Source organism: Capricornis sumatraensis, chromosome 3 (assembly GCF_032405125.1).
Source record: "Capricornis sumatraensis isolate serow.1 chromosome 3, serow.2, whole genome shotgun sequence".
Lineage (NCBI taxonomy): Eukaryota > Metazoa > Chordata > Mammalia > Artiodactyla > Bovidae > Capricornis > Capricornis sumatraensis.
This window is the reverse complement of record NC_091071.1, coordinates 13,674,836-13,701,361: the sequence shown is the minus strand read 5'-3', so window position 1 is coordinate 13,701,361 and position 26,526 is coordinate 13,674,836. Positions and strand designations below refer to the sequence as shown.

The 26,526-nt window shown below is 39.9% G+C and overlaps 1 protein-coding gene across 1 annotated transcript in view; it reads left to right on the top strand.

The window, feature by feature from the left end:
* The window catches only part of LOC138076148 (S-adenosyl-L-methionine-dependent tRNA 4-demethylwyosine synthase TYW1), a 140,268-nt gene extending 122,356 nt beyond the window's left edge, over positions 1 to 17,912 (top strand). The window contains exon 16 of the mRNA XM_068968376.1: positions 16,614 to 17,912. Within this exon, the coding sequence (XP_068824477.1) occupies positions 16,614 to 16,835 (222 nt within the window). The 3' untranslated portion in view covers positions 16,836 to 17,912. The remainder of the gene's footprint in view (positions 1 to 16,613) is intronic.
* Positions 17,913 to 26,526: the final 8,614 nt, after the last annotated feature.

Below are 26,526 nucleotides of genomic sequence, written 5' to 3'. Positions count from 1 at the left end.
TGTCCGTCCCCGAGCACAGAACTCGCACACTTTCTCGTTCATAGTTCCCTAGTGCCTCAGTAACTTCTCCACAAGAATCATAGGTTGAAAGAAAGAACCAGCAGTTCCATCTATTAAGACATAATGGAAAGAAATGTAGCATAACCTCATGTTGAAACTGTGAACTCTCTCAAGCTGCTAGTTGACATGGTACCCAGCAGCTATCCAGTATCACTGCTCTTCCTTCCAGATTTTAAAATATTATGGTGAGTATTCTGCACTCACGTTTTGAGAGCCACCACTCTAAGGGAACAACATGGACATCCATCCAAAGGGAAATAGAAATCTCGTTTGGATTGTTCCCTATTGTGTATTTTTGGGTGCTTCTTTTTGTTTACATTGTTGGTATTGAAGTGTGCAGACCTCATAATTTTCCAGTCACTTCCTATTCTCTGTTCTTACAGTAGTGCCTAGTGTAAGAAATGAAAATACAACTTCTTATGAAGTAGCCACTTCTCACACTTGTTGGAGTGGCTCTTTCTTTTGACTTACAAGCTGGGAAGGGTCACTTGAGACCAGAAAGGTCAGAATCATCAACTGTTTATCATTCCCTGTTTTCTCAGGAGATTGCTCCGTTTCTGCTTTTAATTCCAGGGCTTCAGAACAGGAGGATAAGCTGCAGTTGCATTGCTGTTGTTTTACTGTTATACCAGAAGACAGCCAGAGAAGAGATTTTATTTTGAAATGATTACAGATTCATGGAAAACTGCAAAAATAGTCCAGAAGCTCTCACGTACCTGTTACCTGCTTTTCCCCAGTGACATAAATATCTTTCATGACTATAGCACATTGTCACAACCAGGAGGCAGACGACAACCAACCAGGAAATAGACATGAATACAGTCAGCAGACCTTACTCTGATTTCACCAGTTTTCAACACCTTCATTTGTGTTGTGTGTAGCTCTCTGCCATTTTATCATACGTAGATTCATTTAATCACCACCACAATCAAGTTACAAAACCACTCTGTTGCCACAAGGATCCTTATACCCCTTTTGAGTCCAACCTACCCTCCACTCCCAACTACCTGTAAGGTCTGTCAACCACTAACCTGTTTTCTGTCTTTATAATTTTGTGATCTTGGGAATCACATATAAATAAAATCAGGAAAATGTGACTTTTTGAGATCAACATTTTTCACTCATCATAATACCCTTGAGTTCCATGTGACTCACTGCACATGTTAATAGTTTATTCCTTTTTATTGATGAGTAATATTTCATGGGAGGGATGATGTACCATGGTTTGTTTAACCATTTAACTGTTAAAAGTTTTTCCCTCTTTTGGGCTGTTACCATTTAAGCTGCTTTGAACATTCTTGTACAGGTTTTTGTGTAGACATAAGTTTTTGTTTCTCAGGGCTAAATGCATGGGAATGTAATTTCTAGGTCATATAGTAAGTGTATGTTGTAGGTTTTCTTTAAAAAAAAGTCAAACTATTGTATAGACTGGCTGTATATTATTTTATAGGTTTCCCAAGTGGCTCAGTGGTAAAGAATCCGTCTGCTAAGCAGGAGATGCAGGTTCGATCCCTGGGTTGGGAAGATGCCCTGGAGAAGGAAATGACAACCCATTCCAGTACTCTTGCCTGGGAAATCCCGTGGGCAGAGGAGCCTGGTGGGCTACAGTCCATGAAATCATAAGATTCAGACACAATTTAGTAACTAAACAACAACAAAATACTATTTCACATTTCTGCCAGCCATGCATGAAAAATCCAGTTTCTTTGCATCCTAACCAGCACCTAGTGTTGTCATTTTTTAGGTTAGCTGTTCTAACGGGTTTGTCGTGATCTCATTGGATTTTAATTATTTACATCATGAACATGATCTGTCTCTATTTAGATCTTTGATTTTGTTAAAAATCATTTTATAGTTTTTAGCATATAAGTCCTGTACTTTGTTAGATTTATGAAAAGAAAATGAAAGTTACTCAGTAGTGTCAGACTCTTTGCAACCCCATGGACTATACAGTCCATGGAATTCTCAGGCCAGAGTACTGGAGTGGGTAGCCTTTCCCTTCTCCAGGGGATCTTCCCAACCCAGGGATCGAACCCAGGTTCTCCACATTGCAGGTGGATTCTTTACCAGATGAACCACAAGGGAAGCCCAAGAATATTGGAGTGGGTAGTATATTCCTTCTCCAATGGATCTTCCCAACCCAGGAATCAAACTGGGGTCTCCTGCATTGCAGGTAGATTCTTTGCCAAATGAGCGATCAGGGAAGCCCTAGATTTATACCTAAGTATTTTTCTGTTTTAGCAATTATAAATGGTATTATGGTTTTAATTTCAGTTGCACATATTCATTGAATTCTGTAGAAATAGGACTAATTTTATAACCCTAGCCAATCTGCCTTCTTGTCTCTACCTTTCAGAGTCTTCTTATATTTGTTTTATATATAATATCTAGGGGTTTTAGCTGCAGAAATACAGTTCTCATCTGGAACCAGAAGTCTTATGACTACACAGTTTTGACATTTATACTTTTTGTTTATCTCCCCAGTGAATAGCAATACCAGTACACCTGGCACTATTTGTTATTAGATTATTTCCATGTAAACTCATTTTCTTTTCTTACCTTTAAAGTGTCACCCAGTGTGATTGCACAGCTGTGTCTGTCGTGTTACTGGAAGATTTTTTTTCTGAAACTTGTATGAAAAGATCTTTTTCTAATCCTAATCAGATCCCATCAAATCCCATTTAATAACTAGGCTAGCAATTTACAGATGAATGCCTTTTTAAGGGTACTAAAAGCCGAGTTATAACCAAAAGACAAACAAAGGAAAGAAATGGAAAAAAAGACAAAAACAAAATCCACAAAACAGATCATTTAGTCTACAAATAATTTAGAGTGGGCACTGACTATTCAACATCCTCATTGTTTATGCTGCCAACTCCCAGTTTATTATTTCTCTGCTGTAGTTTTGAAACGCGTGACATCTTACAGAGTGTGCAAGAGAAAAGCCTAAACATTTATTTGATTTTAATGGCCTTTACAATCAAGTCCTTTCAGCTTCATTTCATGCCTACTCCTGGGGCCTTGATAAGGCCCTGCCATATTATTTTCTTCCTCTTACGTGTTTGCCCAGCTAAGGCTTCTCTACTGCTAGACCTCCTCTCCTCATCTCACCTCACCTGGTGAACTTCTGTTCTTTAAAACTATAAAACAAACCTCCTTGGGGACCGCTTCTTTCAGAGCTGTGTGCACATCTATAAGGCTGTTTTCTCTAAGAAGCCAAGGTTCTTGAACGCAAGGACTGTCATTCCCAGAACTTCCTAGAGTACCTGGTACATTTCAGGTTCTTAGCGTTTGTTTAGTAAATTAGCAAACTCTTTACCTTCATTTTCTCTCCTTTTTCATCATCTTGCCTTCTGAAATCAGAGACACTGTCCCATCTTCCTTGCTAATTTTGGTACCTATTTCCCTTCTTTATCATTTATTTACTCACTCAGTCATTCAATGAGTATTTATTCTGCCGAGTTTGCTATTTTATAGGTCTTCAGTAACCTGCTAGTTGTCAAATCCAGTTGTTTTCCATTTACCATTATTTTTTTTCCTGCAGCAGAAAATTGATGCCCGTTCGTATTTTTGAAAGTCTCTCCTGCCTACTCTACTGTACTTTTCTGATTCTAGTAAAGTTGGCTAGTGAAAATAAGAACATTGCCAGAAAGTGCAGCATTTCTTTACCAATTTCAAAAATTTGAAATTCTCTCTGAGCCAGGAAAGCTCAAAATGTAAGGTGAATCTTTAAAATAAAAAAGAAGAAGAAAAAATCTAGAGTGATCCCAAGCACTGGTTGACTGTATATAGATGACCTTTCAAGGTCCTGTATTAAATTTGTAAGATTTTCACAACATGAAATAGCCTCTAGAGGGTCTATTATAATTTGTACCCTGTCCACTCCCAGAATACTCTGTGGTCATTTGCAGTGCAGTGATCTTGTCACTGCCATATGCTCCACTACATGCAAAGCATTTTTTTTTTTTAAATTCTACTAGTGGAATTTTTTGGAGAAGGCAATGGCCCCCTACTGCAGTACTCTTGCCTGGAAAATCCCATGGACGGAGGAGCTTGGTGGGCTGCAGTCCATGGGGTCACTAAGAGTCAGACGCGACTGAGCAACTTCACTTTCACTTTTCACTTTAATGCATTGGAGAAGGAAATGGCAACCCACTCCAATGTTCTTGCCTGGAGAATCCCAGGGACGGGGGAGCCTGTTGGGCTGCCATCTGTGGGATCACACAGAGTCGGACATTACTGAAGCGACTTAGCAGCAGCAGTGGAATTTTTTAAATGGATGATTGTTTTAAATATCTTTATAGAACAGTTTTATCGTTCAGAAGCAATGTTTAGGCTAAACATTGATATTGATAAGAAGTAGATTCTTAAAGTAGGTGGAAGAATAGGTGGGTACTTCACAAAGTTGACTGAATGTCTCTGACTTTGAACAAAGGAAAGATGAAGAAGGCTCAAATTAAGATCAGTACGTCAGCATATGCTAGTTCCAGGGTTGAGCTGGCGAGACACAGAGAGGACTACAATTCCACGCAGGAGATCATTGGCAAGAGGAGGGCCAACCTGGCCGTGTGCTTCGGAAGGGTCAGGAGGGCTCAGCTGGAATAAGGAGGCACAGTCAGCCTTCTGTTTCTGGGTTTCCAGCCTCACAACCTAAATGTCACCATGATCCTGTCAGTCTGCAAACTAGTAAGACCATGATGAGTCCAACACACTTTGATCATTTTAGTTCAGAAACTGTGAAGTTCTTTCAACATATTTGCAATACCCCATTAGAGTGGATCTCTGCCTGTGCAAACCAAGTGGTGGGTTGTATGCACGGCTTGCAGAATCTACATAGCATTGCTTTAAAATTAACTCTTAATTGTTTAAAAACTAGACTTTATATTTTAGTAGATTGAGATTTACAGAAAAGTTGAGAAGATAGCACAGAGAGCTATTATATACCCTGAATTTGCCTGTTATTAACACCTGTATTACAATCAGTGAACTAATACTGATACATTATTATTAACTGAAGTCCATAGTTTAGATTTTCTTAGGTTTTACTTAATGTCCTTCTGTCCTAGGATCCCATCCAGGATAACACATTACATTTAGTTTTCATGTTCCTTTATGTACCCCTTGGTTATGGCAGTTTCTCAGACGTTCTTTAATTTGATGACCTTGGCAACTTTAAGGAGTACTCATGAGTATTTTGCAGGATGCACCACTACTGAAATGTGTTCAGTTTTTTTCTCATAAGACATGCATTGTAGGTTTTTAGGAGGAAGATCACAGAAGTAAAGTGCCATTTTCATCACATCATGTCAAGCTCCCTTTATTTTGACCTTGATCCACAAGCTGTGGTAGTGTTTGTGAGGTTTGTCCCCTGTAAAATTATTCTTCCCTCTCCTTTTCTGTAGGAAAACTATTCTTTCCCCTCTCTCCTTTGGAAGGAAGCCTATATTCAGCCCGTATCAAAGGAATGAAAGTTAAATATATGCGCGAATTATTTGGAATTCTTCTACATAGGTTTGTCTCTTCTTCCTATTTATTAATTTATTTAATCATTTTTATATCACTGTAGACTCATGGGTACTTATTTTATAACTTTGGGTTGTTATCCAATTCAGCCTTATTACTTTTGCCCACATTGTTCTAGCTTTGGCCACTAGGAGTTCTTTTAGTTGGTTCCAATGTTTCTTTTATCCCCATTAATATGTGTGTGTGTGGGGCGGGGGGCGGTGTGTGCTGGGTGTGAGGGGCAGTTTTTGTTCATTCTGATCACTTTCCTTTCTGGTACTTCAGGAAACTTCCAGGCTCATCTTGTATATTTCTTGCCTCAGTCCCAAAGTCAGCCATTTTTCTTAGGAGCTGTGGCTTCTATTCTTGGAGAATGGTGTTAGAAATCAGAAGGTGAAGATGTGCTCATTGTTTGGGATATTGTTTGTTTTAGACCCTCTTAGATGACAGAGCAAAGAAATATATATGTATATATATGTATACACTAACTTTTGTATATACACATGTAGGAAACTATTTCTATATGTACCTTTTGTATCTGTATTAAGCTGAATGTACTGTTGTCTCAAACTCTTATTACCATATAACTCATTCTGGCGTCCTCTCCTTGCTTATTTGTAAATTCACACCTCCAAGAGCGAGAATCTAATCCCAGCTCCTATTATCAGTCAGCTATTTAATTGTTCAATTTCAGTATACGAGTATGGCAGTAACAGAATTTTTAACCCTAGCATGCAACGTTTATATGTAGTTTCTTTTGCCTTTAGTCTTACAGGCTCCACTTATTTTCAAAATTACTTAAATCAGTACCCTTTCTACTCCCTTCCCTTCACTGAAATTGTTTCACTAATTTGTAATTAGTTAGATTCTCTTGTCACAGTCTGTACCTCTTCCTGGTTTCCCCTGACCTCCTAAATGATTTTTTAAACTTAAACCACTCAGTATTTATGCTATAAAGCCCTATAGATTTTGAAAAGCACATATTGTCATGGAAACGTGATTGAACGTTTTTTCTTATGCTTGTTTGTCGGCGGTATATCTTTGGGTAGGTGGTCAGATCTTTTGCCCATTTTTAAATTTGGCTAGTTATTTTGTGATTGTTGAATTTTAAGAGTTTTTAAAATGTATTTTGAATACAAGTCATTTATCAGATGTTTTACAAATGTTTTCTCCCAGTCTACATGACTTGACTCTTCATTCTCCTAACTATACCTTTCTCAGAGCAAATGTTTCTCATTTTAATAAAGTCCAGCTTATCAAATGTTTCTTTTATGGTTCATGTGATCAGCAAATAGAGACAAGTTTACTTCCTCCTCTCCAATTTTGATACCTTTAATTTTTTTCTTGCCTGATTGCTCTGCCTAGGACTTCTGGTACTGTACTGAGTAGAGTGGTGAGAATAAGCGTCTTTGTTTTGTTCCTGATCTTAGCAGAAGAGCTTTCTGCCTTTTGTCATTGATTATAGGCTTGTCTTGTATGGCCTTTATTATGTTGAAATATGCTTCTTCTCTTCCTAATTTGCTAAGAGTTTTTTTCATGAATGAATGTTGAATTTTATCAGATGCTTTTTTCTGTGTTTTTTGAGATGATCTTACAACTTTCAAACGTACCTTAGACCTAAACATAAAATATAACACTGTGAAATTTCTAGAAGATAACAAAGGGCATTATTCCCTTCCTCCCTTCCTCTCTCTTCTTTTGCATCTTCATTTTCAAAACCACTTGTTATGGCTACTGTAGCCCCCATTTAGCTCAAGCATCCAACGCAACTTGATTCAATCTCAAGTGCCAAATTCTCAAGAGAAGTCTTGCCTATGTATGAAATTATATCATCTCTGAAGAGATAATTTTACTTCTTCATCTCTTGCTTGGATACATTTTTTCCTTTTTCTTGCCTTTTATATATATATGCCTGTTGATCTAATTGATTTATTGTGTTGATCAAATTCTTTTTTCTTTTTCTTTAAAAAAAAATTTTTTTTAAATTTTTATTGTTACTTTATTTTACTTTACAATACTGTATTGGTTTTGCCATACATTGACATGAATCCACCACGGGTGTACATGTGATCCCAAACATGAACCCCCCTCCCACCTCCCTCCCCACAACATCCCTCTGGGTCATCCCCGTGCACCAGCCCCAAGCATGCTGTATCCTGCATTGGACATAGACTGGTGATTTGATTCTTACATGATAGTATACATGTTTCAATGCCATTCTCCCAAATCATCCCACCCTCTCCCTCTGAGTCCAGAAGTCCGCTATACACATCTGTGTCTTTTTTGCTGTCTTGCATACAGGGTCATCATTGCCATCTTTCTAAATTCCATATATATGTGTTAGTATACTGTATTGGTGTTTTTCTTTCTGGCTTACTTCACTCTGTATAATCGGCTCCAGTTTCATCCATCTCATCAGAACTGATTCAAATGTATTCTTTTTAACGGCTGAGTAATACTCCATTGTGTATATGTACCACAGCTTTCTTATCCATTCATCTGCTGATGGACATCTAGGTTGTTTCCATGTCCTGGCTATTATAAACAGTGCTGCAATGAATATTGGGGTACATGTGTCTCTTTCAATTCTGGTTTCCTCGGTGTGTATGCCCAGCAGTGGGATTGCTGGGTCATAAGGTAGTTCTATTTGCAATTTTTTAAGGAATCTCCACACTGTTTTCCATAGTGGTTGTACTAGTTTGCATTCCCATCAACAGTGCAAGAGGGTTCCCTTTTCTCCACACCCTCTCCAGCATTTATTGCTTGCAGATTTTTGGATCACAGACATTCTGACTGGTGTGAAGTGATACCTCATTGTGGTTTTGATTTGCATTTCTCTAATAATGAGTGATGTTGAGCATCTTTTCATGTGTTTGTTAGCCATCTGTATGTCTTCTTTGGAGAAATGTCTATTTAGTTCTTTGGCCCATTTTTTGATTGGGTCGTTTATTTTTCTGGAATTGAGCTGCATAAGTTGCTTGTATATTTTTGAGATTAGTTGTTTGTCAGTTGTTTCATTTGCTGTTATTTTCTCCCATTCAGAAGGCTGTCTTTTCACCTTGCTTATATTTTCCTTTGTTGTGCAGAAGCTTTTAATTTTAATTAGATCCCATTTGTTTATTTTTGCTTTTATTTCCAGAATTCTGGGAGGTGGATCATAGAGGATCCTGCTGTGATTTATGTTGGAGAGTGTTTTGCCTATGTTCTTCTCTAGGAGTTTTATACTTTCTGGTCTTACGTTTAGATCTTTAATCCATTTTGAGTTTATTTTCATGTGTGGTGTTAGAAAGTGATCTAGTTTCATTCTTTTACAAGTGGTTGACCAGTTTTCCCAGCACCACTTGTTAAAGAGATTGTCTTTACTCCATTGTATATTCTTGCCTCCTTTGTCAAAGATAAGGTGTCCATAGGTGTGTGGATTTATCTCTGGGCTTTCTATTTTGTTCCATTGATCTATATTTCTGTCTTTGTGCCAGTACCGTACTGTTTTGATGACTGTGGCTTTGTAGTAGAGCCTGAAGTCAGGCAAGCTGATTCCTCCAGTTCCATTCTTCTTTCTCAAGATTGCTTTGGCTATTCGAGGTTTTTTGTATTTCCATACAAATCTTGAAATTATTTGTTCTAGTTCTGTGAAAAATATCGCTGGTAGCTTGATAGGGATTGCATTGAATCTGTAGATTGCTTTGGGTAGTATACTCATTTTCACTATATTGATTCTTCCAATCCATGAACATGGTATATTTCTCCATCTATTAGTGTCCTCTTTGATTTCTTTCATCAGTGTTTTATAGTTTTCTATATATAGGTCTTTAGTTTCTTTAGGTAGATATATTCCTAAGTATTTTATTCTTTTCATTGCAATGGTGAATGGAATTGTTTCCTTAATTTCTTTTTCTACTTTCTCATTATTAGTGTATAGGAATGCAAGGGATTTCTGTGTGTTGATTTTATATCCTGCAACTTTACTATATTCATTGATTAGCTCTAGTAATTTTCTGGTGGAGTCTTTAGGGTTTTCTATGTAGAGGATCATATCATCTGCAAACAGTGAGAGTTTTACTTCTTCTTTTCCAATTTGGATTCCTTTTATTTCTTTTTCTGCTCTGATTGCTATGGCCAAAACTTCCAGAACTATGTTGAATAGTAGCGGTGAAAGTGGGCACCCTTGTCTTGTTCCTGACTTTAGGGGAAATGCTTTCAATTTTTCACCATTGAGGATAATGTTTGCTGTGGGTTTGTCATATATAGCTTTTATTATGTTGAGGTATGTTCCTTCTATTCCTGCTTTCTGGAGAGTTTTTATCATAAATGGATGTTGAATTTTGTCAAAGGCCTTCTCTGCATCTATTGAGATAATCATATGGCTTTTATTTTTCAGTTTGTTAATGTGGTGAATTACATTGATTTATTTGCAGATATTGAAGAATCCTTGCATCCCTGGGATAAAGCCCACTTGGTCATGGTGTATGATCTTTTTAATGTGTTGTTGGATTCTGATTGCTAGAATTTTATTGCGGATTTTTGCATCTGTGTTCATCAGTGATATTTGCCTGTAGTTTTCTTTTTTTGTAGTATCTTTGTCAGGTTTTGGTATTAGGGTGATGGTGGCCTCATAGAATGAATTTGGAAGTTTACCTTCCTCTGCAAATTCTTTTTTAAAAAATTAATTATATTTATTTTTAGCTGTGCTGGGTCTTTGCTGTGGCCTGTGGGCTCTCTCTGGTTGCAATGCACAGGCTTCTCTCGGGTAGCATGGGCTCTAGGACGTGGGCTCAGTAGTTGTGCACAGACTTAGTTGCCTTGCAGCAACTTGTGGAATCTTCCTAGACTAGGGATTGAACCTATGTCCCCTGCATTGGCAGGTGGATTCTTAATTGCTACATTACCAGGGAAGTCCAAGTCCTTTGTTTCTGTAGTTGTCTTTTGTTTGGTTGTTCTGTACACTATTCAGTATGAGATATTGAAGTCCCCAACTATTACTGTAGAACTGTCTATTCCTCCCTTCAATTCTGTCAATATCTGCTTCATATATTTTGATGATCTGTGATTAGGTACATAAATGTTTATAACTGTTATATTGTCTTGCTATATTGAACCTTTTACTGATACATAATGTCTTTGTCTCCTGTAATGTTTTTGATTTGATCTATTTTGTGTGATATTAGTACAGCTACCCCTGCTTCCTTTTGGTTACTATTTGCATGGAATAGCATTTTTCATCCTTTGCCTTCCAACCTATTTGTGTCATTGGATATAAAGTAAAGCTCTTGTAAACAGCATATAGTTGCATTATGGGTTTTTTAAAATCCATTTCTCCAATCTCTTGTTTTTTGATTGGAGAGCTTAATCCATGTACACCTCTGATCAGAAGCAGCAGTTAATGGTCAGAAGACAGAGATCCAGTGTTTGAAGGACACAGTCCTCAATGTCCATTCTGTCTCCCACAGGTTGCATGCAGGTTGCTCCAGTGACGTGTTCACAGCTGCCTGCTGTTGGGGGGGGGGGTGGCGGGCAGCTGTCTAAACTGAAATTAGCTGCAATTTACAGTCCAAACTTTCCCTTCAAAGTTACAAACTTTCAGTAGACTTCAGGGTTCCTAAATAGTTACGTCAGACAAGATTCTGCCAGTATAATTTTTGTCTGGGTTGAGAGAAGTACTCTTAATGCTTCCTACGTCACCGTCTTCCCTGAATCCTGTACTCGTATGTTTTAAAAGTTTATACGTAGTTTAATTCTGAAATTAATTGACATTGCTGCACCCCTTCAGCGTAATACAAGGAGTTACTAGTACTCTTCCCTGCAGTTAATGCATATATTGATGAATGCATGTAAATCCTATTTGCAGCCTAGTTTTTACTCCTTGGTGCAGTTTCCTTCTTGATGATCTAAGTGATAAACTTAGTCTTTTTTCCCCTCTGACACATCTTTATTTCATTTTGCCCTTGCATGAAGTATTTCCTTTCAGCACTTTAAAAGTGTCATTTTGTTGTCTTCCGGCATAATCTTTCCATTATCTTGTAGCGTCTTTCACCATCAGTGAGCTGTCTGGTGTCATTCCTTACTATCTGCTGATAAACTCAACAACCAGTAACATTTATTAAGGTCACTTGGATTACACTATGCATGCATTAATTCATTGACTTCTTACAAAAATCTTATGAGTCATGCTATTTTCCCTCCTATTCCAAAGGAAGAATCTCAGGCTGAGAAAGTACAAATCTTGTCCAAGCACAAATAGGGCACAGTGAGAATTCTATTCCATATCTTTCAAAATACAGAAATTTTTTTAAAAAATTATTTATTTTTGGCTGCATCAGGTCCTGGTTGCATCATGAGTGATCTTCATTGTGGCACACAGGCTCTCCAGTGTGGCGCATGGGCTCAGAATTGTATCGTGCAGGCTTAAGTTGACCCATGGCATGTGAGATCTTAGTTCCACGATCAGGGATTGAACCCCATCCCCTGCACTCGAAGGTGGACTCTTAACCACTGGACCATCTGAGAAGTCCCACAAAGCCTTCTTTGGACCACTATATTATGCTGTCTCTCAAATGCCACAGAGCAGTCAGAAAGAGGGTGGGGAAACGGAAGTGTCCCTGGGAAACAGGGTGTCGATTCCCATCCCCCACTCATCAGACACCATCTCCTCCAAGATCATCATAACTGAAAAAGTTTTTGCCGAATTTGAGGCCCTGTAGGTAATTAAGCACCGATCACAGAGGCCTCCCTCTTGGATGTATTATAAGCTCACAGTCTGTAAAGGGAGGGGATGAAGAGCTGTCACCTCCCACACCTTCCCCTCTTGGAATGAGAAGGGAACTGTATGTCTCCATTAGGGTTTGTGCAGTGTTTTCCTTACAAAACCTACTGACTGAATATTTCTTCCTCTGTGTTACATGTGGAACTCATTCTTATCAGAGGCCCTGAGTGTTCCGGGTAATTACTTTCAGAAGAATGTCAGAGAAAATTGGCAATGTGGTGACACTACCTAGAGGACTTAGTGCTACTCCAGCAGAATGGGGGATTAAGATGAAAACTCCAGAAACTGAGTTTCCGGATAAAAATGTTTTAATTGCCCTTGGATAGATCTAGAAATCAGTTGCATCGTGGTTTTACCTCTCAAAATGGTTCCCCAGGCAGCTGTGCCATGGAAGTGCTGCTTATCACCAGTAAACTCAGAGGAAGATGGCCCAGCATCTCACTGTGGCAGGCAAGTCAGGTCACTTTGAAGTCTGTCTTTGGGATCTTGGCTTCCTCTTACCCAGAGAACAGACAATGCATTTGTAGCTACAACAGGTGAAAACAGAACTCATAACTCTGGGAAATTCAGAAAGCATTGACGTGGCACCCTTTGGTGTGTGTTGCAAAATCACTTCTCCCTCTAACGACCCTGGACTCCCTCTGCTCCTTCCAGTTAACATGTATCAATACTTCTGAGATCTGAGGTCTGACAGAGCCCCTCTTCCATCCCTTGATGCTGCTGCTGCTGCTGAGTCACTTCAGTCATGTCCGACTCTGTGCAACCCCAGAGACAGCAGCCCACCAGGCTCCCCAGTCCCTGGGATTTTCCAGGCAAGAACACTAGAGTGGGTTGCCATTTCCTTCTCCAATGCATGAAAGTGAAAAGTGAAAGTGAAGTTGCTCAGTTGTGTCCGACTCTTAGTGACCCCATGGACTGCAGCCCACCAGGCTCCTCCATCCATGGGACTTTCCAGGCAAGAGTGCTGGAGTGGGGTGCCATTGCCTTCTCTGTTCCATCCCTTAAGCAGTGCTTTTCTAGTTGTTTGGTTCCTGAGTATTACTGTATGTTTGGAGGAGCCAACCAGAAAATAATTGATACTGAAATCACATAAAAGCCCTTCTGAAGAAGTGTGAAAATGCAAGTGGTATGTGTGATTCTTATGTTTGTATGATTGTACTTTGTTTTCTGTATGTGAATTGGGGGGGGGGGGACGGTTATTTGTGATTCTGCATGGATTTGCCTCTTCCCTTACTGTTGGATTTGAAGAACTCTTGAAGCTGGGTGGCCTCATGTCCCTGCATACTGAACCTTAAATTTTGTGATTTGAGGTTTCATTCCCCTATTTAGGCAGCTCTGTCTTTCAGCTTTATTTGTGTGCCAGTCATACTAAAATTTGTCCTTTTAGCTTCTGCCTTTTGCATGGAACACTTTTTTTTCTGAGTTATTGTTCAATGTGATTATTCTCAGATTGTTTTGAGAAGGGGGCATGTGTCAGAAAGTTTTGTCTTAGGACTCTTATGGCTCAATGTTAATTTAAGAGTGACCTGTGGTTTTAGACTGAAGGTTTATGTCCCTTGAAAATTCCTGTGTTGATGTCCTAAGTATGGCCTTATTTGAGATGCCTTCTCTAAGGAAGCAGTCTCTAAGGAAGCAGTTAAATGAGGTCATCCCTGATCAGATGGGTTGGTGTCCTTATTAGTAGAGACACCAGAGCACCCCCACCCCAATCCCCTGCCATGGAACCTTAGTAGAGAAGATGGCATGTGGAACCTTGATGAGAAAGGGGCTATCTGCTGGAACTTTCACCTTAGATTTCTAGCATCCAGAGCTACGAGGAAATAAACTTTTATGATTTAGGACACCCAGGCTGTGTTATTTTGTTACACAGCCAGGCAAACTAATATACCAACCCTTTGTTACATTTACTTGATCTGCTAGTTTGCTTTCTTAGACGTTGGCAATCTAAGAAGAGTTGTCAGTTGTCAGATGTTAGGTTATAATTATCATATCCTTGCAACTAATTTCTTCCCTTTTAAGACCCAGTAAAGTTTTGTAGTTAGAAGAGACCAGATCTTCAAACTGTAATAGGAGTTAGGAAATCAGTGCAGTAGGTTGCAGCTGGCAGTTTTTTAAATGAAATACATTGCCTCTAGTTTTATGAAAGTTGTATTTCCAGAGTACGTATGTGTGACTGTGTGTACTAGATCAAGATATAAAATCTGTTTCTTACTGTAGGTTGTGGCAAAAGAAGATTTTTAAATCTGTTGCTCTAATCTAAGATAATCTTTCAGATGCTCTTAAAATATCCATGGCAGGTGATTATTGTTCGAATTTGAAGGAAAAGGAGGGCCAGGATTATGGACTCTGAGAGTTGAGTTCTGGCCTAGAGATCTGAACCCCAAAAGGGAAAGATACAGGGGAGAGGAGAATAAGTTAGGTATAGTCATGAAACCAGCAGTCTTGGGAGGGTGGGGATGGATGGGGTAAGTGACTACAAAGGCCAGTATAATGTTCTCTTGTTGGACGAGTTCAGGTTACAGTGAGGTTCTGTGGCAGGGGACTGTCATGGTCTTCCAGAGGGATTCGGGAGGACTTCCCAGAGCAAAGGACATTTATGAAGAGACTTGTTTGTTTAGTCACTAAGTTGTGGCTAACTCTTTTGAGACTCCATGGACTGTAGCCCACCAGGCTCCTCTGTCCATGAGATTTCCCGGGCAAGAATACTGGAGTGGGTTGCCATTTCCTTCTCCAGGGGATCTTCCCAATCCAGGGATTGAACCCGCATCTCCTTAATTGCAGGCAGATTTCATTACTGCTGAGCCACCAGGGAAGCCAACTTGAGTCTTAAGTCAGCATTAATTAGACAGACAAAACAGCATGGGGATCACGTGAGGGGTTAGGTAGCTCATTGAACAGCCTCCAGTTGGAGATTAGATATTTAGACCGTATGTTCTAGGTAGCAGGGCTCCATTCTGCTATAAACATAGGCATCTCAGGCAGTCTGCAGAAGCTGGCAACAGCTAAAAGTGGACTCAGACAATCAATCAGCTGGCAGACTGTTGCCAAGTCCTAGAAGCAAGGACCTGCCTTAGGGCAGTGCCAGGATGTGGCTGTGGAAATGCAGCAAAGGAAGAATCAGTGAGGCCTGACCATGTTTGGGGTGTAAGAGGCCAGGGAAGGGAGAGAACAGTCATTACTTGCCTAGCAGTAGAGAACGTTCAAGAGTGGTCAGCCTTAGGAGGGAAAGTGATGAGGAGATGTGGATCTTACATCCTGAGTTGCAGAATTCATTGAGCTCTTAGGTCAGTTTTTTAACGAATGGCCTTCCTAGAAGACCGTTTCTCATGATTTATAGGTAAAGTTTTCCATTTGTTTGGCTGTTTTTTTTTTCCTTTAGAAAGCTCTCAACGGTTGGGTAAAATATTAGATGTTATTTAAATTCAGCAGATTTTATTATTCTAAATCCAGGAACTTATATATTTTCAATATTTTTCTCAGCTAGAACATGAAATTGTTACTTACCTTGACTCATAATCAAGTTTTTTAAAAAGAAGGTGGCAAAACAAGGATTTGTCTGTTTATAAATCAGGCATCAATGTATTATACATTTACATGATGAAATGCCAGGTGGTTGCTTTGAATTAAAAGCCTTTGCAATTCAATTTGTACTTCCTTCAGAGCCTCCTCAACCCACTATTTTCTTTATTCGTGGTCATTATTCTACAGTGACTTTTGAGAAGTAGTTTCTTAGAAAGAGTACAGATTGGATTATTTCTCTTTATTGAATTGAAATTCTTAACTAGGCTTTCCGTTACTGAACTATGGTATCCATATTAGGCGAAAAAGGCTAGTTGGATTCATTAAGGTAGTGTTTCGGAATTAGAGTCATCCCTGAAAGATTCCCTAACAACTCAGGCAAAATTTAGTAACAGCCATGAAAATTCATACGAGGGGAAAAGTGGCAACAAGAGGAATTTGAATTACACATGATAATGCCGAAAAACTTCATTAATCTTCTTTCAGTGATACTGCTCAAGATAAACTTGACTTTCAGTTCTGGAATGTATTCTTTATTCAGCAACTGGGTCTTCCAGGCCCAGCACGGCAGTGGTCCTAAGGAAAAAGAAACTCCCCTTTGACGGTTTATAGAACATTCTGCTTTGATATGGAACCGTGTCTGGAGCGTGAAAAGAATTTTCTTTAACATGATAAGGAGAAAAGATCAGGCTTATTTTTGATGTTCCGACACTTATTTGACAGTCTTTACAGCTATTTTCAGTTCTGACCTGACTCCTTTTTCTCTTGCTAGTTTAAGATTGGCGGAGAATGGTGGACGTGGATCGATTACAGCCGCTTCCAGGAGCTCATTCAGGAGTATGAAGATAGTGGCGGATCAAAAACTTTCAGCGCAAAGGATTATATGGCCAAAACGCCTCATTGGGCCTTATTTGGTGCCAGCGAAAGAGGCTTTGATCCCAAGGATACCAGATATCAGAGAAAGAACAAATCAAAGGATATTTCTGGATGTTGAGATTGTCTGAATTTAGGATACCGAAGGACACAAACCGACGGCTGCAGAAGGTTTTCAGACTCCACTGTGAATTTTTTTCCAAGGACAGGTTACACAAATAATATTTCACATAGAGAAGGGTGTGAGGAAGAACATGGGGCCACAAGTCATGTCCCAGGGCTCAGGAGAGAGCAGCCACACTGGAGTGTCTGGGACTTGGCCTCACCATCTCTTCCCAGAGCTCAGTCCCTTGTCTGTATTTACTTCTGAAAGAAAATCATCTTGAGGGGGAAGTCAATAAGCATGATTAGTTTTGAATTACAGCTAGGAAGACTTGCTGGAATGCCATCCATGGGAGTGTTGCACAGTGTGAATTTCTGTTTCTCTTCCCTCACTGTGGGCTATTGGTCTTCTGTCGATTGTACTACCTTGAGGTCCACGTGTCTGCTCACCGTAAGACCTCCATCCCTTTCTTACGTCTGAAGAGAACACTTCCTGAAAGTAACTTAAATTGTCATCATTCTCAATTATTTTAAATACCACATAGATTTCTTTAAATTTTTGCTTAGTTCCAACCTTTAAGAAATTGAATCAGATCTAAAACTGTACTAGATTTCATTGTTCCCATACAAATTGCCATAGAAGGTAGCATGTGAGCTGGAGTAGAGTAAAATCTTCTGTAAGAGGAATTGTCATAGGGTGTCACTGAATAATTAGTCTCACACACTGTGAAACAGTGAGTACAGTTTGCTTTTGCTTTGAAAAGTCAGCATGTAAACTCTCATCGCTACACTTCTAGTAGGTTTCCATCTTCTTTCACTCTTGTGCCCTAGCTACTTTCTGCCATGTGTTTTTTAAGGCTCAATTTTTTTTCTAGTTGAAAACATCAGTAATTTTTTTTACAAGTATTCGTTATTTAAAAAATTCCTTTATCCTAAAAATCTAATAAATATCTTTTGTAAAGACTTGGACCACACATTTTCTTTTGAGAGCTTATTTTAAAGATGCTTCTAGTCCTGTGTCTCTAAGCCCCATCAGACCCAACCCCCCCATATTCTCTTCTGAAGTTCATAATGATATCATCTACCTACTCATTTAGTTGAAAACCGGGCACTGTATTTATATCTGAGTGATAGAGTCAAAACATGTCTCTCTGTTGTGCCATATGGTGAAATGTGATGTTCTTCTTCAGCCCACCACAGCTTCACATCCCATGATCTGTTAACTCCTGAGACAAACAAGGGACGGGAGTGATCCAGGCCAGCGAGGCAAGATCTCAGTGAAGCTCGGATGTGTTGGTGGTCATTGAACAGAGATGGAAAATCACCATAAAGTAGAGCAGTGCTATGTGGTAAGAGCTCATGCTGTGGGGCACACAGATGGGCTGCTGTTTGTGACAGTTAACTGAGCGCACAGCTATTGGAAACACTTCAGGGGCTGCTGTGAGGAGCAGGGCAGGCGGCAGTGCCTGTTTGACTTTGGACTGTCCTTCAGCCTCCTTTTCAACCAGGCACCTCTGCTTTACTTTTCATGCATTGAGGTTCTGCTCACGATTTAATTTGAACAAAAATATTCTGTTTTTTCAAAGGAAAAACACACAATGAACTTTTCACCTCCCAAATGAACCCTCCTGATGCCATTAGCTTTAAGTACATAAATGAGCAGTTTTTCTCCCCTTGCCATCCAGGAAGTGTTTGCTTTATATTTTTTAACAATAGCGTGGCATATTAATCCTGGTTCACAGACACAGCAGAAAAATTTAAATGCCTTGGGGAAGAAAATACAGTAGAATCCGTGTGAAAAAAAGTTCAGTGTTTGCTGAGCAGTATTCAAGTAGAAGAGATGGGAAGGTTGAATGTTCTTAGAAGGTGAGCTGCTTAGAAAATAGCATTCTAGATATCCAGTGGAAGTTCTTGTTGGAGTTTGAGCCAGTGATTCCCACATTCTGCTGAAAAACCAGCCAGGTAAAAATAGTTAACAAAATTCCAGAAAAATCATTATTCAAGGAAAATCCCTTTACAAGATATTAAATCATGTTGTCTAAAATAATTAAGACAACATGAAACAGATCAACTTCCAAAATGACAGAGTAAGAACCTCAGAACTTACTCTCCCTCTAAAACAGTGAAAATATGGGCAAAACCACTAAAACCAGTGAGCTGTAACACGTCACTTACTCACCCAGTCATGTCCAACTCTGCGGCCCCATGGGCTGGAGCCCGCCAGCCTCCTCTGTCCATGGGATTTTCCAGGCAAGAATACTGGAGTGGGCTGCCATTTCCTCCAGGGACTGTTTCTGACCCAGGGATCAAACCTATGTTTCCTGCATTGGCAGGTGTATTCTTTACCACTGCACCACCTGGGAAGCCCATGAGTTGTAGAACTCTTGACAGTTTAACCAAAGCTTCACCATGAGCTAAAAATCATCTTTTAATAGAAACTACTGAACCTCAATGAAAATGAACAGTTTACTTCTCCTCAGAAAGCATAGAGGCCAGAAGACATTGGGATGATGTCTTTAAAGAGCTGGAAGAGAAGACTTCCTACCAAAAATTCTATATCTAGCTAAATTTTCCTTCAAAATTAAAGAAATTAAGACATTTCCAGATAAGCAAGAAGTAAGAATTCATCACCAGCAGACCTGCCTACAAGGAGGAGTCCTCAGGCCTTAATGAAAGTATGTTAGCCACTAACTTGAAACCACGCAAAGAAATAAAGAGCATTGGTGGCAGTACCTATGTAAGTTTTATAAAAGACGATATAAGTGTATTTTTGTTTGTAACTCTCCTGTCTGCTTTATAAGACAACTGTGTAAAGCAATATTTATAAAAACTGTGTTAATGGGCTTAGAATGTATAAAGATGTGATTTGTATGACAGTCATAGCACAAAAGAAGCGGGGGTTGGGGGGGGAACCAAGGTATATTGGAGCAAGTCTTGATTACCCACTGTTGAAACTGAGTATGTTTCCAAAGTGAATTGTTTTAAGATGCTAATTGTAATCTCTAGAATGGCCGCTAAGAATAAATTTTTAAAATTACAGTAAAAATTTTTTTGCTTCCAGTTTCAATGTATGGATTTTTAACCCTCACACCAAACAATTTTCCAGTACCAGCTGGGTATCCTCCATTTCAGCTTAATTCTGACATTGTCTGCCTGGAGGTAGCATCAGATCCCACAGGTTAAGTGCTCTACCCCCCAGCTTCAGATGCTGGTCACAAGTCCACTTTGTCACCTGCGCTTCTGATCAGCTGGAAACACAGGTATAAACTGGAGGTTCCTTGGGTTTGATTAATGTGCTAGAGCAGCTCACAGAATTCAGAGCAACATTTTACTTACTAGATTACTGGTTTATTATAAAAGGATGTAACTCAGAAACAGCCAGATGGAAGAGATACAGAGGGCAAGATATGTGGGAAGGCAAGGCTTCCATGCCTTCTGTAGGCACACCACTCTCCCCAGATCTCCATTTGAACACCAATCTGGAAGCTCTCCAAACCCAGTTATTTTGGGGTTTTAATATAGAGGTTTATTACCTTGGCATGCTTGATTACATCATTGGCCATTGGTGACTGACTTTAATCTCCAGCCCTTCTCCCCTCTCTGGAGGTCCAGGCATAGTTCTGAAAGTTCCCAACCCTCTAATCACCTGGTGGGTTTCCCTGGCAATGAGCCCCCTTCTTTAGCTACCTAAGGGCTTTCCAGATGTCACCTAAACGTAACGAAAGACTGCTTTTGTTGTTATTGCTCTCATCACTTAGAACATTCCAGGTGTTTTAGGAGCTCAATGCTAGGAACTAGGATGAAGACTGAATATATATTTCTTATTATAAATCACAGTATCACAAAGAAGAGAATTTAAAAGGTATACTAGAAAATACCTGTTTAGTACAAAAGAAGACAGCAATAGGAATAAAGCAACAAGGACCTAAGATTCCAAAAAAGCAAAAATGTCAGGCATAAATCTTACCTTATTGGTAAGTATATTACGTAAGTAGATTAAATACCCTAATCAAAGGAGGCAGAATGTATTTTTCTTCTAAATCCAATTATATGCTGTCTACAATAGACACATTTTAGATTCAAAGACTGGAGAAATTGAGACAGATATACCATGGGAGCAGTGACCAAAAGAGAGCTGGAACGACTGTACTAATATCAAAACAGACTTTATTTATTTATTTATTTAAAAATTTTATTAATTTAATCAGAGGCTAATTACTTTACAATATTGTAGTGGTTCTTGCCATACATTGACATGAATCAGCCATGGGTGTACATGTGTTCCCCATCCTGAACCCCCCTCCCACCTCCCTCCCCATCCCATCCCTCTGGGTCATCCCAGTATACCATCCCTGAGCACAGTCATCTCATGCATTGAACCTAGACTGTCGATCTGTTTCACATATAATGTACATGTTTCAATGCTATTCTCTCAAATCATCCCACCCTTGCCTTCTCCCACAGAGTCCAAAAGACTGTTCTTTCCATCTGTGTCTCTTTTGCTGTCTCACATATAGGGTCATTGTTACCATCATTCTAAATTCCATATATATGTATTAATATACTGTATTGGTCAAAAACATAGACTTTAATACAAAAAATTATTACTAGGGACCAAAGGGATGTTTTATAGTGATAAATTTTAATTATTATAATTATTTATAATTGCATCTTAATAGAAAGATGTAACGAGCCTGTAAGCATGCATGGACCTAACAATAGAGCCTCAAAATTCTGTGAAACAAAACCTGACTGAATTGATGGGAGATGATTCAGTAGTAATTGGAGACTTACATAACCCACTTACAATAATGGATAGAACAACTCAGCCAAAGACCAACAAGAAAATGAGATTTGAGCAACACTGTGAAACAAGTACACCTAACAGACCTCTTAGAATACTCCACCAAAAACACCTCCTCAAGTGCCCATGGAACACTCTCCAGTAATAGACCATATGTTAGGTCATAAAACAAGTCTCAATAAATTTAAAAGGATTGAAATTATACAAAGTATATTCTCTGACCAATGGAATGAAGTTAGAAATCAATAGCAGAAGAAAATTTGGAAAATTCATAAATACGTCGACATTACCCAACATCCTAAACAAACAGTGGGTCAAAGAGAAAGTCACAGGGCAATTAGGAAAGACTCTGCTGCTGCTGCTGCTAAGTTGCTCAGTCATGTCCGACTCTGTGCAACCCCATAGATGGCAGCCCACCAGGTTCTGCTGTCCCTGGGATTCTCCAGGCAAGAACACTGGAGTGGGTTGCCATTTCCTTCTCCAATGCATGAAAGTGAAAAGTGAAAAGGAAGTTGCTCAGTCGTGTCCGACTCTTAGCGACCCCATGGACCGCAGCATATGGGGCTCCTCTGTCCATGGCATTTTCTCGGCAAGACTACTGGAGTGGGGTGCCATTGCCTTCTCCGAGGAAAGACTCTGTAATGAATGAAAATGAATATACAACATACCAGAACTTATGGAATGCTGCTAGTGTTGTGCTTACAGGAAAATTTATAGCTGTAAATGCCTACATTAAAAAGAAGATACATCTCAAATTAATAACCTGACCTTCCATCTTAAGGAACTAGAAAAAGGAACAGCTAAACCCAAAGTGAACTAAAGGAAGAAAATAATAAACACTAGGGCAGAAAAGGTCAGTTTTTAATTCCAATCCCAAAGAAAGGCAATGCCAAAGAATGCTCAAACTACCACACAATTGCACTCATCTCACACGCTAGTAAAGAAATGCTCAAAATTCTCCAAGCCAGGCTTCAACAATACCTGAACCGTGAACTTCCAGATATTCAAGCTGGTTTTAGAAAAGGCAAAGGAACCAGAGATCAAATTGCCAACATCCGCTGGATCATGGAAAAAGCAAGAGAGTTCCAGAAAAACATCTATCTCTGCTTTATTGACTATGCCAAAGCCTTTGACTGTGTGGATCACAATAAACTGTGGAAAATTCTGAAAGAGATGGGAATACCAGACTGCCTGACCTGCCTCTTGAGAAACCTATATACAGGTCAGAGAGCAACAGTTAGAACTGGACATGGAACAACAGACTGGTTCCAGATAGGAAAAGGAGTACATCAAGGCTATATATTGTCACCCTGCTTATTTAACTTATATGCAGAGTACATCATGAGAAACGCTGGGCTGGAAGAAGCACAAGCTGGAATCAAGATTGCCAGGAAAAATATCAATAACCTCAGATATGCAGATGACAGCACTTTTATGGCAGAAAGTGAAGAGGAACTAAAAAGCCTCTTGATTAAAGTGAAAGAGGAGAGTGAAAAGTTGGCCTAAAGCTCAACATTCAGAAAACGAAGATCATGGCATCTGGTCCCATCACTTTATGGAAATAGATGGGGAAACAGTGGAAACAGTGTCAGACTTTATTTTTTTGGGCTCCAAAATCACTGCAGATGGTGATTGCAGCCATGAAATTAAAAGACGCTTACTCCTTGGAAGGAAAGTTATGACCAACCTACTTAGCATATTCAAAAGCAGAGACATTACTTTGTCAACAAAGGTCCGTCTAGTCAAGGCTATGGTTTTTCCTGTGGTCATGTATGGATGTGAGAGTTGGACTGTGAAGAAGGCTGAGCACAGAAGAATTGATGCTTTTGAACTGTGCTGTTGGAGAAGACTCTTGAGAGTCCCTTGGACTGCAAGGAGATCCAACCAGTCCATTATGAAGGAGATCAGTCTTGGGTGTTCTTTGGAAGGACTGATGCTAAAGCTGAAACTGCAATACTTTGGCCACCTCATGCAAAGAGTTGACTCATTGGAAAAGACTGATGCTGGGAGGGATTAGGGGCAAGGAGGAGAAGGGGATGACAGAGGATGAGATGGCTGCATGGCATCACCAACTAGATGGACATGAGTTTGGGTGAACTCTAGGAGCTGGTGATAGACAGGGAAGCCTGGCATGCTGCGATTCATGGGGTCGCAAAGCGTCGGACACGACTGAGCGACTGAACTGAACCTAGGGCAGAAATAAACAAACAAAAGAAAAGCAAAACAAAACTTCGTGAAGCCACAAGGTCGCTCTTTGAAAAGATCAACAAAATTGGCAGACCTTTAGCTAGGCTCATCAAGAAAACAGGAAAATGTAAATAGTTAAAATCAGTTATGAACACAGTTTTGTAAATATACTAAAAGATATGCTTTGTGATTATACTAAAAGCTATACTGTACAATTTAAGTGGGTAGATTTTTTGGTATATGAAATATATCTCAATACAAGTGTTTTAAAAACACAGAGGCAAACTTTAATGTGTATGAAACTAATATAGGATAAAATCAGTGAAAATTTTGGAGAAAAATTATGTATTTTTATGTTTATACTAAATACCAAAAAGTCAAATGAAACAAAGATCTCAGAAGAAACCTTGAGTGATGAAGGCCTTTCTTGACCAATGGCTTCCAACTTTCTTATGCATTAGAATCATCTGTGTGTGTGTGTGTGTGTGTGTGTGTGTGTGTGCACAGTAGTGTCTGATCTTTGCAACACCATGGATTGCCCACCAGGCTTCTCTGTCCATGGGATTTTCCAGGCAAGAATACTGGAGTGGGTTGCTACTTCCTACTCGAGAGGCTCTTCCTGACCCAGGGATCAAATCCGTGTCTCTTGCATGTCCTGTGTTGGCAGGCGAGTTCTTTACCACTAGCGCCACTTGGGAAGTCCCAGAATCATCTGGACGGCTTATTAAAAAAGATTTCTGGACCTCTGAGTTTCTGATATTGCAGGTGTGCAATGCAGAAGAATTTGCCTTTCTAACAGTTTTCTGCATTTTACAAATGCTGGTAAGAGACCACACTTTCAGAACCTCTCACAGATACAAAAGTGGTGTAAGAGTTACAGAAGTCCGGGGAGGAAGAACATTGCAGATAGAGGACTAAGCATGCTCAAAGACCAGGTAGGGAAGGATCGTGGCACCTTTGAGTAGCTATAGGCAGGCCACAGTGGCTGGAGGATGCTGCAGAAGAGGTAGGAAAGAGCCCGGCCACTCAGGGGAACCAGGAGAACAGAATGGTGATGACTCAGGGAGACATAGGCCAGTCCAAGCCCTAAGAGCAATTATGCAAAGGAACAGCGTGATTAGATTTGCATCTTAATAAGATCACGCTAGCTTCTGGTTGGAAAAGAGCCTGGAAAGACCAAAAAGGGAAGGCGATGAGGTGATAGGTGTTCTTGTAGAACAGGCCAGAGCTGATGGCCTGGGAGGTGGCCTTTCAGCAGTGCCTGTCCTTGTGTGCTGCCCTGGCAGTTGGAAGGGAGGAGAGTGGGCAGATTCGAAAGAGACCTTAGGAGGAAACAGTGATGGGTTTGGCCACTGATGGGTGGGGGAGGGTGGAGAGCAGTGAGGCAGGAGGGATGAGTTGTCAAGGATGACTCCTGGGTTTCTGGCTTGAGAACAGGAGAGATGACGGTGCCACTCTGCAGGCTGGCTGAGACTGGAAGGGGGCCAGGCCTGGGGGAGATCCTGAGTTCATCTGTGGACATGTGGGCTTGGAACCGCCCAAGGCTTCCAAGGGGAAGGTTGAGCCAGCAGTCAGGCATACCGGTCTGGGGTAGAAGAAAGGTTATTCCTGGAGAAGAGCCAAGTATACTTATACTTAAGAAGGGCCAAGGTCACCTTAGAAGAGAATATAAAGAGAGGAGTGGAGAGGTCACACCTCTAGGACCTCTAGCAGGTAGGGGTGGGACAGGAAAGAAAGTCCCTTGACATCTTTAACAAAGGAGACAGAATAACCCGACCTGTGGAACCACAGAAACCTGTGGTGAGGGGTGGGGATAGATCAAGAAAAGACTGGAGACAGTTTCAGAGGCAGCGAGAAATGAGTCACCAAAGAAAATCCCTTGGATGGGGGTCCTGATCAATACTTACAGGGCAGTGTGCCCACCAGTGAGAGTATTTGAAGGCTTTTTTAAAAAATTACTTTTTGTTGGAGCATAGTTGCTTTACAACGTTGTGTTAGTTTCTACTAGACAGCAAAATGAAACAGATGCATTTATCCATGTTAAAAGTGCAAGTCACTCAGTTGTGTCCGGCTCTTTGAGGCCTCATGGGCTGTCCATGGAGTTCTCCAGGCAAGAATACTGGAGTGGGTAGCCGTTCCCTTCTCCAGGGGATCTTCCTGACCCTGGGATTGAACCTGGGTCTCCTGCATTGCAGGCAGACTACCATTTGAGCCACCAGGGAAGCCCATATGTATACATATAACCCTTCCTTTTTGGATTTCCTTCCCATTTAGGTCACCACAGAGCACTGTGTAGGGTTCCCTGAGCTATAAACATTAAGTTCTCATTATATATCTATTTTATACTTAGTATCAATCTGTAGAATCTAGAAAAAACGGTTTAGATGATCTTATTTGCAAAACAAATAGAGACACAGACATAGAGATCAAACAATTGAAGACTTTTTACCGACAGAAGATGTTTATGATATAATGCTAAGTTTAAAACTCAGAATACAAAATCACAGTTATCATCGTAATTATATAAAAATCCTATGTATGAAACAACCGATAAATGAACATCTATTATTTCAATTAGTCTAGCACTGTAAAAGGTATGAGGAAATGTGTTTTCTACCTTATAGAGTCAGCCTTTAAGCTTTTTCCTTAAATAAAATCCTGAAGTTGGAATTCAGCCTATAGTTGGAGTTAAATCTATTCAAAACGGCATATTTTGTCA